General features: G+C 36.3%; 2 protein-coding genes and 1 long non-coding RNA gene across 5 annotated transcripts in view; all 3 read left to right on the forward strand.

Annotated features, from left to right (window-relative positions):
- The window catches only part of LOC133842193 (uncharacterized), a 56,002-nt gene that overhangs the window by 25,520 nt on the left and 17,197 nt on the right, over positions 1–13,285 (forward strand). The window lies entirely within an intron of this gene.
- LOC133842584 (proteasome subunit alpha type-1-like) lies at positions 1,582–2,381 on the forward strand. Its single transcript, XM_062275741.1, has one exon. It carries the CDS (start codon positions 1,617–1,619, stop codon positions 2,361–2,363), a length of 747 nt encoding a protein of 248 aa, XP_062131725.1. The 5' UTR covers positions 1,582–1,616; the 3' UTR covers positions 2,364–2,381.
- On the forward strand, positions 4,735–6,641 carry LOC133842875 (uncharacterized). The gene is made up of 3 exons (XR_009894451.1): positions 4,735–5,580; positions 5,685–5,701; positions 5,779–6,641. It is a non-coding gene; the product is annotated as an uncharacterized LOC133842875 (long non-coding RNA).

The raw sequence follows: 13,285 nt of genomic DNA on the forward strand, positions 1-13,285 counted from the left end.
TGACTGTGACTGTGACTGTGGTTGAGGCTGAGGTTCCGTCCTCTTCTTTTTCTGCCTCACCACTTCAACTCAAAGTGCATGAAAAGCGCGCCAACTATTTGCACGGACTGCGACCGCCGCCGCACCCTTTTACTGAATTTTCATGATTTTTCTTTCTTTTCTGTATTTTTTTTTTTGTGCTTTGCCTCTCTGCTTTACGGCATGTTTGCGCCCATAACTGTAAATCCGTTTTTATTATCCGCTTTTCAAATGAGCAGAACCCTTCAGGCGAAGAGACCCAAGCCAAAAGCAAACTGCTCTGCACATATCTCTTGTGTAAATAATCAAAAACGAAAAAAACGTTGGGTATGTGTAATTTATGCGAGTTTATTTAGCAGCCCAAAATTAAATAGAAGAACCAAGTCCTAAGCAAATAATTCATAAAATATAATTAGTTAGTCAAAGGCTTCTTAAACTATCAAGCTGTAATCAAGATGTGCTTCATATCAAAATAACATTTTAAACCTTTTTCATTTATACTCTTCCACTTCACAGTATAAGAGAGTATTTGCCAGTCGAAAAGAATTCTATATTTGCACTTCCGTTGTACATGATAAATTTGAACTGAGTCCTCGAAGCGATAGCTACAAATTGGCCACTTTTACTCACACTCACATTCATTCTCGAACTCGAATTCTCAGTCGTATGTGTAGTACATTCATTGCATGCCACTATGTCCATAAACTTGGCACCCTAAGCTAGGAAACTCGGCACCACACTGCCAAGCTAACATATTTTGTTTATTATTTTTTGCGCTAGTTTGACTTTAGCAACTGAAAATTATTACGGCCACAAACAACAAATACGAGCACAATCACAACTACAACTCAGATATCATAGAGCCAAGCCAAAGTGGGGAATGAATGAACGAGCATGGTTATGGTTATAGCTCCGCTTAGTTGCTGATTTATGACTCTGTGAGTGGAAGGAGTATGAGATTTTTGGCAAATTTCAGTAGAAACTAAAGCATTAAGAATGTTTCTTTAATTGGAATGTATTTATGGAATTTGTGGTTGCGATGCTGAACAAATACTTGAAGAGACTTTAAATTGCTTTTGTATCATTTTTGTTTTTGAAGCAATATTGAAGCAATATTTTTTGGCAATATTATACCGAAATATGGATACAGTATTTTTGTTTTAATTGCACATTTGAAATATAAAATTGAACACAAAATATACGAGATTGGCACCTGTCAGTTTTTTTTTTCGATATCATATTTTTTATTAAGTGTCTCTAAGTAAAGCTTCTTGTTTTTTCGTTTTGCTTTGGCGGAAGTGGGATAGTAGCTCTTCTATCTTTAATAGTCTATGAGATGTGCATACAGATACAGACGACTGATCAAGAATATACAAAATATACTGAATGAAGTAAGAGATTCTGCTTGTGACATACATACATACATATGTAGTCTTTCTGTCGATATAAACTTATATAATACCCTATGGGTAGCGGGTATAAAAACACACGTACAAACGGACATGGAAGTAGGCTTGTTATTTTATTTCGTTACCGTAATCAATATTTTGCTTGCACGAATACAATAATATTTAATTTTGTGTAAACATCTTCTGAAGATGTCTGAGAAGCAAACCAATAGCTCTCCTATTTTATGGGATCCTAGAGGTTTTCTATTGCCAGTGCAGCGCGCAACAAATTCCGTCAATAAAGGCTCTGAGGTCGTGGGCTTAAAGAGTAAAGAGTTTGCGGTTTTGACGGTATTTGCAACATCAACGTCACTGACGGATAAATCGGTGACCAAGATTGTGGCAATAGATTCCCATGTTGGCATAGCGATTACTGGCAGGAAAACTGATGCTCAAGTCATCATCGAATATCTTAAACTCGAGTGTAAAAAATATACATACTACTTTGGGAAACCGTATCCCGTGAACAGATTAGTCGCCGAATTAGGGAACACAATGTTTCGAAATAGCCAACGGATAAGTTGCCAACCCTTTGAAGTAGGAATACTATTTGCCGGGTATGATGAGAGAGGTAGCCACATTTACCAGGTAATGCCCTCTGGCGAGTACTTCAACTGCAAAGCCATGGTGATTGGAGGTCGTTCTCAAACAGTTCGCAGTTACTTGGAGAGCAACCTGGAATGCTTTCTCACTAGCACGAAGGAGGATATCATATGCGAGGCTATTCGTGCCATTAATTGGGAAATTCCCAGTGAAAAGCAGTCGCATTTAAATATTGCAATTGTTGGCGAAAACCAGAAATTTGAGTTCCTTTCGGAAAAAGAAGAAAATGTAGATGAAAAATGTAGAGGATGTGAATCAGTCCAAGATTCAATATGTCATTCGCATATTTCCTGAAATTGCGACATGAGAAATAAAATGTTTTCTAAACTATTTTTGAAAATAATTACTATCAAAGTTTTACCAGAGACTGAATATAAAATGAGAATATAACAGAGCAATTCTCTGGGATATAACATACAAGACTGCATGTACAGTATTACATAAACATTGCTGTTAAAATAATATGCCTTTCACGCTTTACATATTTTAATGTAGTAAAAATAGGCTTCTTCCTCGATTTGAAATACTTGAATAAAATTGATCTAACTGAATAAATTACTCATCCATTTTGAGAATGAGCTACTATATAAATTATTCAACATTTCCAATACTTAACCGATGGGAATTACATAATCAACTCTCGTTGATTAGTCTGATTTGAATACATACAATTTAAATGTTGGGTCCGTTTAATCTGTGATTCTATCGCTCGGAAGCCGTCAATGCTGAGAAACTCAGCCAGCATATTATATTTGTTGTTTGCCGTAGTACTTAAAATTTAATTACAGCTGCAAGCTGCACTTTCTCATTATGTGGCAAACAAACCTGTTAACTGAAATTGCCCACGGGGCTTCATTCAAAAAATTTGTTGACGGGTAAACAGAAGCAGACAGTCGGGAGCAGTTGAAACAGCAGCTGAAACAACAGCTGGAATAGCTTAAGGCCTTTAATTGATTTTAATATTTAATTCCACAAACATGAAATGCAAATAGAATGTACATTGAAATTGTGTACATGAAATCAATTTAAGACCATATTCAAATCTGCAGAGATTCCGTCATGTTCTTATTAAAACCAAATTATGTATGAGTTGGGAGGGATTATATAATGTCTGATGACATCTCTCGTTTGACACTTTTATTAGTTATTAAACCAAATCAAATCAAATGTCTGGCTGTGAATTAAATAGAATGCCCGAATCCGAAATGCAATGCGATTATTAATTGAATTCTCAATTTTTGCACTAGCATCCTCTCAAATATTTACACAAAATGTTGCTGTCAGTGATAAACAGTCTGCAAACATGTTGAGTGACGCACAAATTGCAGTTGGCCAACTCAGCGTTGTGTTGACTTTCCTATATAAAACCAAGAGTAGGTCGCTTCTAGTCTGTAGCTTGTAGCTTGTTCGTCTATTTGTATGGGTAAATACAAATAGCAGTGAGATTAGTTTCCACTTCGTACAGCTGAAAATTTGAGTGGCTGTCACTTAATGTTTGCCACTCTTTGTGGCGTTGTGCGGAAATTAGTTGGTGGCATCGTAAAGCTCTTCCCACTTTGCGCATTTTAAAGTCGTCAAAATGGAAGCTCTATCTATGTTCGGGGCTGATAATGATGTTGATGCGATGCTGGTGATGAAGCTATGTAGTCTCTTTATGTGTGGCAAGTGGCTTGTGCTTGTTTTCACATACCCTACAACTAAATATGACGAGTGGTATACACTTAACATGTTATTACCAGAACATGAAGTCCTTACTACATCGCAATATAAACTTAAATAACTTCCATAACTTTAGTCGAAATTATTATTGTCTTTATTTCAATTTAATCGTTCATGTATTCTTCTAGCTGTTCATTTAGAGAACATTGATGGTGAATCGAATTCATTTTTGAGTATTGATTTAACGAAGAATCAAATTCATCAATTTATCGTTAAGAATTAGCTGTGTTAATGACCACAAATAAAGTGTAAACTTAACAGCTAATATTGGTTGTGTTAAGTAACACAAATAGTGCATAGTATGCACTGCATACAGTAAAATTTACAGTCTGCCAGCTCTTATTTAATGTTAGAATTCAAATCTAAAATAGCAGAATGAAATTATAAATTCAAATATTTGATCTTAATTGAGTTAAAATCTAGTTTATTAAGTATACGTACTATCTTTTCCTTATAACCAATGAAATAGTTGAGTTTCGTATAAAGTAGTTTATTAAGTATACGACCTATATTTTCTGCAATTTAAATTTAAGTAGTCGAATTTTATAGTTTTTTTTGGCAGTTTTAAGAGGCATTTGTTATTCGATCACTTACTATAAATGCTTTCCAGCTTGTTTCTTTTGTTTTTTGCTTGGTTTGATGAGCTAGTTGTCTCGGCCTATTGATGAGCTGTTGTTCTTTCATTTCCATTGTTGTTGCAAGCGTCACAAAACGACACTTGAGACCAGTTAAGTTCTCAGTTCTTTTCCGCCTGCGCCACGTTTGTTTAGATCTCAATGTTTGCTTACCACACTGGAACTGGAAGAGCACTTTGTTATGACTCTTTGGGGCATAACAGCGTCGAGTTAATTTAATTCTGTGTTCTTGCTTAATTGAGTGCCTGGTCAAGCCACAACTGTGGCGAGAGCACGAACAAATGGAAATGGAAATGAGATGTAGCAGCTAACTAAGCACAGGATTGGGAATTAGCTCCTCACTAAACACGGACTCTCTAATTTAGTATTTGCTTTTTTTTAGCTACTCCTAAGTCGAGTTTTGCGTGGCCAATCTCGCATGTAGATAATTTGCATTAGCATAAAGACAAAGACGGATTAGCGTATATTTCATGCCATGTAATATGATTAAAGATGTTGGCAATTTTATAATATTTCCTCTCCTTCAAGTATTTCCTTCTTTTTGTGTCGTTATTTACTAATTTTCTCCTACTTAACATTTCCTACATTGCTTTAAGAACTTCCTAATGACACTTAATGTTATGCTTCAAGTTTGATTTAATGAGCGTAGTCAAAAGGTCACGAATGCTCTGCTTTTAACTCATTTGGAAATGTCACTTTGTTAATTTAAACTGGCAGTTGAATGATTACGTGTAAATATAAACCCCATAATACAATAGACTTTCCCCCAAACCCAAAACACATATAAAATACTATATTGTATAGCAACCACAAATAAGCAACTGACATAAAACAATGTAATGGAAACCTGTGCACGTGGCGCAAGTTTAAGTATAAATTACCACAATAAATATAAGCTCAGCCGTCGGGCAACAATAATGCCAACTACAGTAAAAAACAACAACTATTATAAGGAAGCACAGCAACAACAAGAACAACAACTAAAGCAAGAGCTTACGCACAAGCGCCTTTCCTATAATGGCCTCAAAACAAAAAGGCAACGGAAACTGTTGTACGACGAAGGCATTGAGAGGAGAATGAAAAGCGAATAACAAAAGCAACAAAAAACAGCTATATCAAAAAGTAGAAGAAGATTTTCACCGTAAGCGTGACGTGTCGTAAGTTTTATACGATGTGAAAATTAAATTTTCGCATGTCAGCGTTGAATTAATTTTATTTTTCATTTTTTCCCCATCGCTTATTGCGTAATGGACGCCCCAAGGAAATGAGTCTCAACAGGTGGCATTTTTTATATTATTTATTTTTTTTATAGTATATTCTTGAACACCTCAATTTCGCTGCTATCTTACTTTTAGATATTTGTTTTCATTACGAGATGAAATTGTAAATGTCGCTGAAGTTTTTTAATTTTTTGCAATTTGTCGAAATGGCGGAGGATGCAATTTCCGGGACTCGCTGCACGTTGTTAAAACGCCGCCCAAAGGCTTCAATTGCAATTTTCTCGCGCAATTTCATGAACATTACGAAGTATGATTCCTGGCCAGCAAATTGCATTTTGGCATGCCTGGTCTGCAGTTACCTTACACGAACTATGTCCTTTCACAGCTCTCAGCTCCCAACTCCGACTGCGACTTCAAGCTCATTGCACTTTGTTTTTATTAGACCGTTCTGGCGTCATCGGCATAATAAGTTTCAGTTTCAATTGCCCCTTAACGCGCCAGCAAACAAAAGGACAACTGCAGGAGCCCAAACACTGGCATAGAGTAAGGACTCGTAGGTAAAACAAATGGCACTTGCTCTTGTAGCAATGGCAACCATAAGCATAACCACTTTCCTCTTTGCATCTGACTGTATTCTTTATTAACCAGCAACAGAGTGTTTCTGATACCCTCTGCTGGTAAGAAACCTGAAATGGAATTGCTTAACTATTTCAACTGCATTCGAATGAACTGAGCACAAAGTATCTGCAAGTCGGACATTTCTAGGTTTCATAACTGAGTTTTTATTATTTTTATTTCACCAGAATTCTGAGTGCTCTTTCAGCTACATAGTTTGGTTTGGTTTGGTTGCTGCGCGAGTTTTGGGGCAAAAAAAATATAGCAGGAAAAAGGAAAATAAATTCTAGAAATATTATTTTTGGGTAACTTTTGTTCTGCTTCGGCGCGCATTGCTTGTGGGCAGTTTTAATTTTGTTGCAAACTTTTTCCGTGCGAGGTTTGTGCAGCGTTTTAATAATAAATACGTGTATACGTATGTACATACGAATGTGTGTTTCAAACGAAGGGCAACCATTTGTATTTTGGGTTTATAAATAGACAGGAAATGCTGTAATGGACGTCCAAGGAAGTGGGGTAAAAAGTTATGTTATGCTTGCGGGAAATGCTTTTCGAAATTCTATTGCTGTTGAAGTTTGCTAAGGGGTACATTTTAATATGATAAACCAGGCTCTTCGAGTTCATTTTCTGTGCCAGCAAAATAATTACTGAGCGAAATGAAAATCTTCTCGGCAAATAAAACAGATTGTTGGAATTAAAACTTTGCGAAAGATATCTTCATTTTGCTGCACAATTCTCGGCAAACAAATTTCAAGAGCTTAGCAACACAACACGTAATCAAATTGTCAACAAATGGATTTCTTTTTCATGGCACGTGACCAACGAGACCCTGAGGCCCAGAACGCCTACAGAGCCAACAAAACACTCGTATGTTATATGCCGAGCCTTGCTTTGGGCTCACGCAGTCATCTTCATAATTTTGCAAGCGCGGCGCATTGCATATCAAATAGTTTGCCTTTTGTTTGCCTTTCGAAATTTCTACGCCGAAGGACTGTTTGACTAGCTGAATGAATAGCTAGCGAGCTAGCAGACTGGCTGGCATACGGAGCGTATGCGCATTTAAATGCCAGCAGCTGTCGAAAGTTTACACACAGTCTGTCAATCAGCACATCGATCGAGTGTTGACTGTCGAATTAAGCGCTCAACTTGCTGCTTAATTGAAATTGATTGTGTCCACAATTTGCATGTTTTTATCCATCGGAACACGATTCGAGTACTCAAATTTATTCGAACTGTTTCACGCATGATATCATGCATATAATAAATCAACTGCCAACGTATAATAATTATTTTAAAATACAATTTATGAATTCAAAAATGACATTTTAAATGTTGAATTTATTACAGTTATCTTAGCAAATATTTCCACATACCCGAACAATTATTTCCGCAATGGAGAAACCAAAACCGCAAAATGCTCATTGAGATAAATTTAATTATACAACTTCTTGCTTCTCGATGCTTATGACCAATTAACAATGCCAAGTTTACGTAATTTATGCACACATTTGACTTTTGCCAATGTGCACATTTAGTGTCTATCTCTGCCCTCCTTTAATTATAGCTGACCATGTCGAACGATTAAGTGAAACCATACAAATTACTCCACATAAATTCTATTAATTGTCCCACTGCTCTCTGCACAGTAGAACAAATATCATTTGCCATGGAAATTGATAAATGTGTATAATTTAATCTATTCTTATCACCGAAATTGGGTCAATTGAAATTAAAATGTAGTCAGTTATGCTAAACAGGAGTCTGTGTTCAAATTAATTCAAATGAATAACTTTTCTCTACAAGCATTCACACTTTATGTTTGTTTTGTTCATAAACTAGTAAATAATACTATAATACTTTAATCTAAACGAGATATATGTAAGAAAGCTTTAAGCGGGTGTGCTCGAGGGTGATATACCCGGTATCAATTTTCATAATAATACAAAAGTCGTATTATCAATAACATATGTTAAATGAATATTCCAAAAAATACTGAGATATACCAAAAACTATAGTTAGTATATAAATGTACTCTTGAAACTACAGCCGAGTGGGCTCGCCTGTGCGATATTCGGAGGCCCTATATACCAAAAACGATAACTATTTTTCCAATAAACATGATTTCTTGGTGAGATATCCGGTATCAATTTTCCAAACAATGCAATAACGTTAAATTCATCAAAATATGTTAAATTAAAATACCAAAATAATCTGAAATATAGCAAAAGCTATTTATAGTATATTATTATACACGTATAAAATGTATTTCATGAAAGCTACAATCGAGGGTGCTCGGCTGTGAGATACCCTGTATCATTTTCGTAAACAATGTAATAAACGTATTATCAATAAAATATATTAGATTAATATTCAAAAACATACTGATATATACCATAAACCATATTTAGTATATCGATCTACTCGAATATAAACCTGTTTTTTTCCAAAATAAATTACTTCTTGAAAGCTACAGCTGTGTGCTCGACTGTGAGAAACCCGCTACCCACTTTTTGAATCAAAGCAAAACAAGACATCCTTCAGAAAATGCCAAATGAATCTATATTAAAAAAAAAAGAATATTTATTGTTTCGACTGCGTGATATATAAGTTCAGTGTTGCCGCACAGTTATAATACTCTTCTGCCCTTTGGCTAACGAGTATGAAAATAAACATCACCTTTGCAGTGATTGCTCCCCAAAGAGTTTTTTGGGTTGCCATCGCTCTATTAACCTGAAGCGAAATAAATATAATATAGACAGCAAAAGTTGATGCCATTAAGATTCACTTATGGGGCAACATAAGGGTATGCTGAAATCTGTGGCAAGTGATTTGGCACGAAGGTTTGCTGACACTACGTTGGCTTGAATATGAAAGCATTTGAGGAGGGCTTACGATCATTTCGGGCGAAATGAATACTTTTTGCTCACAGAACAGACATTTGTTTATGAGTCAACTTGTCATACTTTAGGTAATTACCATTTAACCAATGAAGTGTGTTCTGCACGATGTGAGTCGGCACTTTTCCGATGGAAATTATGGCCGTGAAACTGTTGCCATGCTCCGCTGTTATTTATGGCTCGAATTCTTCTTTCGCGCCTTTCACACACTTTGCCACTTTACCAGTTACACCTCAAACACAGTGCGTGCCATTTTGTAGCGACCTTCGGCGGACCACGGAACACGGACCACGAATGCAATCAATAGCAGCGGAATCAGCAGTTTTATTATTGTTGTGGGTATTGTCATTGTTACAGTTGTGCCACAATATAGAATGCCATGCATAGAATGTGTGTGTGTTTATTTAACTCAAACCAAATCCATGCTGCTGACATAAATAACAACAAGCCCACACACATACTCACACGATGTGCACGAAAATTGAGTTAGCTACACAAAATTGAGTCTGTTAAAAGCTCGAACAACTTTAAATTGAATTCCAGTAAATTTAAACTTTCTACCAAAGAACCTTGCAGTAAATGCCTATCAGGAGCATATAAGTAATGCATGTATTATCGAGTCGAGCAACACAATATTAAACATTTATCGCTGGAAATCGTCATGCAACTTGATATGTAATTACAAACTTCATTGGACTTGCTTCGTAAAAACTAAATTCAACTATGGCAACATACATCTAAACCCCCACCCAGCCGCAGGCTCGGGCTGACCTCTCCACTCCAGTGCCTATTTATTTATTTAACAGTGTCATTTACTTGCATGCACGACCGCGCAGCCAGTTTATGGTCTAAGGCCAGGACGAAGAGTTGAGCACGAAACAGCTGGCCAAAGTTTGCCTCCAGACCCTAAGCCACGCCTTCCCTTCTCTGCGGCATAACTCATATATTTTAATATTCTGCTGGCGCTTGTTACCTTCTTTTGCCAGAAGTTTGCTCGGGGATAGAACTTTAAGTCGCACAGCGGTGGAAAAACGATTTTAATGCAAAGTGCAATTACAATAAAAATGCAACGCGAAACCAGAGACTACAATTTAATTAAGCTAATAAATTGCAAGTCATTTGGCTGGTGTCGTCTGAAGTAAAAGTGCTGTGGGAAATTGCCTGCAAAATGGCACAGCTCGTAATTGCCCTGGGAAAGCGATTACAGGCTCAAACCCAGGCTCAGGGTCAGCTGTCAGTAGTTACTGCTTACTGTACTCTGTACTCTTTTACAGTGCAGTGCAACAGTATTGTCCCGATTGACAGTAAGTCACAGCCCATGCAAAAATCAATATCTCTGCTCTTCACCACTTCTCGAAACGATTTACCGATATTACAAACGAAACAAGTACAATCGAGAGTGCTAGACAACTTTCTGTTTTCTCGAACTTAACAATTTGCATAAAAAATATTTAATTTTTTTAATTAATGTGACTTTTAATTGAACCTTCTTATCTTACTTTTTAAGAACACTGACTCTAAAGAATGAATCATCTTTTTTTTTAAATAATAACGAAATGTTAACAAGGATAGGTGCACTGTTACCTAACTGGGCAACTTAAGCAAATCAGAAATATAGGAATAAATAATCAGAATACTTCTCGAGCATATTTAAAATCATTAAAACATTTTTGTAATTTTGTTATATTTCATCTAAATTCGATTGAAGATATAGGACACTGTATTTTTATTAAATTGCAATACAATTTTCGATTGCTTCACCTTCATTGTTATCTTTTTTGCGGCTGTTCACGAAATACTTGTAGAGGGATGAACAACGTTGGGAGCAAAAGTGAACGAACTTATTCAAAAATTGAATGCTTACGCAACAATGATTTATAATTCCAATAACGTGTGTTCTTGAGCTCTCATATCAATGAGGTGAACCACTTTCATAATTCCGACAATGACTGATTGCTTAACGAACTCAATAAGTTATTCTACATCTTTCACGAAATAAAACGTACTTATTCCCTTATTAAAAATGAGAAAACGAACTTATTTAGAAAATGAATGCATACACAACACTAATTTACAATTCCAGAAAATTTCTTCTTGAACTATATTTCGTGTATTGCATTTCTGTTGATATTTACATACATCATATCAATGAACTGGGTCACTTTCAAATTTCCGACCATATATGATTGATCATAGAACTAGAAAAAACTATTCAAGAAAACGAACGAACTGAATAAGTTATCTTTCATCGCTCGCGAAATAGAACGAACTAGTTTTCTTATTAAAAATGAGCAAACGAATCTATTCAGAAAATGAATGTTTACACAACACTAATTTACAATTCTAGCCAAGTTTCTTCTACTATATTTCTGGTATTGCATTTCTGTTGATATTTACAACATATCAATGAACTGGGCCACTTGCATAATTGAGTAAAATGATGGGGCAACAACAACCCAAAAGTGCCGCCCACATCGTTTGAATGCCACTTGAATGCATTACGGACAGCACAAAAATTGTGCGAGAGTTAATGAAGACCTGGGCGAAGACAAGATAACAAACTACAAGGAAGAACTGCCGCAGACAGTTTCCGAGTTGACAAACAGAGACAGAGAAACAGACAGAAATGCCAGCAGCAACAACAATGGCAATGCGAAACGTCAGCTAATGAATTTTAATTAGGTAAATAACTTTACTTGGACATTTACTGTCCTGTCCATTCTCCATTCGCAGCGGTCGGTTTACCTTCTGCAGTTAAGACCACTTGTTGTCATTGCCAATGGATATGGAAATGGGAATGAAAATGACAATAAGAGAGACAATATCACGCACAGTCGCATCCTCACAAAATTTAATCAGACTTTCTTTTGTACTATATGTTAGCAAAACACTAAGGAAAAGGGAAATGATTTCATAACGGATGCCGCAGGCAAGTTGGCATTATACTTGTACTATATATGGAAATGGTTTATTATGTATTAATTAAGCATAAAAAATCTTTGACGTTGTCGACGCATTTGAGTGTACTATATGTATATAACGCATACGCCACGTGTTACACGCGCCGTGCAGCTATTTGTATTTAATTGGGTGCGTGCAGGTTTCATGTGCCATTTGACTTTTCACACGATTCTTTTGGAATATTATACTCGCCATATATCTGGCTTTATCGGTATGTGCTCGCGTGTCGAACACTCGAGACAGGTGTAAATTTGTTGCCTTTGTCTTTGTCTTCTTCTCTGTGTGTGTGTGTGTGTGTTTATTAATTTTATTTTACGCTCGAGTGCACGCGTTGCCATTGCCATTTACCTTTTTGGATACGGCTCATTTTCGGTTGTCAGATTTAATGAGCCGCATGCAAAATTTATTTAATAACTTTGCCGTGCATAATTCAGCTCTGTTTATGATTGCACTAAATTCAAGGTTATTAAATGAAGTGTGCCTCAATCCTCGATAGACATATTTAATTTTTACGTGCTACTGCAGTAAAACTTTAAAGTATGAGTATGAATACTGACTACATTTTCAAGACATTAAAACAATGTCAGTAAGCATAGAGAGTTTAAATGTTCAGTAAAAGAATCCAACACACAAAATTACTTTCAGTTATATGGACAAGAATTATTTCGATTACAGACAATGGGCATGTGAATTTGCCAAACCGTAAAACGGAATTGCGTGACAGCCGTTTTATAAATGACATTTTTAAATTATTGCGAATAAAAGTCAAAAGTGAAACCGCAGCAATTCAATTAATCAGCACATAAAGTTGGCTAAAAAAAAGAAAACATAGTATTTTATTCATTTTAATTGTGTATTGATTAATTGCCGTCCATTTAAAGTCTTATTCGCCCAACAAAGAGCGTTTTCAATGCATCGCATCGAATGATATAATGTCCCCACCACACTTTGGGGCAGCTGTCGAGAGCGAACAGAGGGAACACTCTCACCGCTTGACACCCACAAAAGCCATCAACAAAATGTGGCGAGCCTGTTTTATGCCCGCCCTGGCCAACTGATGACCTACCTGACTACCTTCGTTCCCTGCCACTGAGCTGTCAGTCTTTCCCTCTCTCTCTCTCTTTCTGCCACTCTGCCACCGTTGCGGCCACAACTCAAAGCAACCTTGC

This window comes from Drosophila sulfurigaster, chromosome 3 (genome assembly GCF_023558435.1).
Source record: "Drosophila sulfurigaster albostrigata strain 15112-1811.04 chromosome 3, ASM2355843v2, whole genome shotgun sequence".
Classification (NCBI taxonomy): domain Eukaryota; kingdom Metazoa; phylum Arthropoda; class Insecta; order Diptera; family Drosophilidae; genus Drosophila; species Drosophila sulfurigaster.

Bases quoted from the DNA above. Each gene is read 5' to 3' on its own strand.
- LOC133842584 (XM_062275741.1), top strand. From the start codon at position 1,617: ATGTCTGAGAAGCAAACCAATAGCTCTCCTATTTTATGGGATCCTAGA.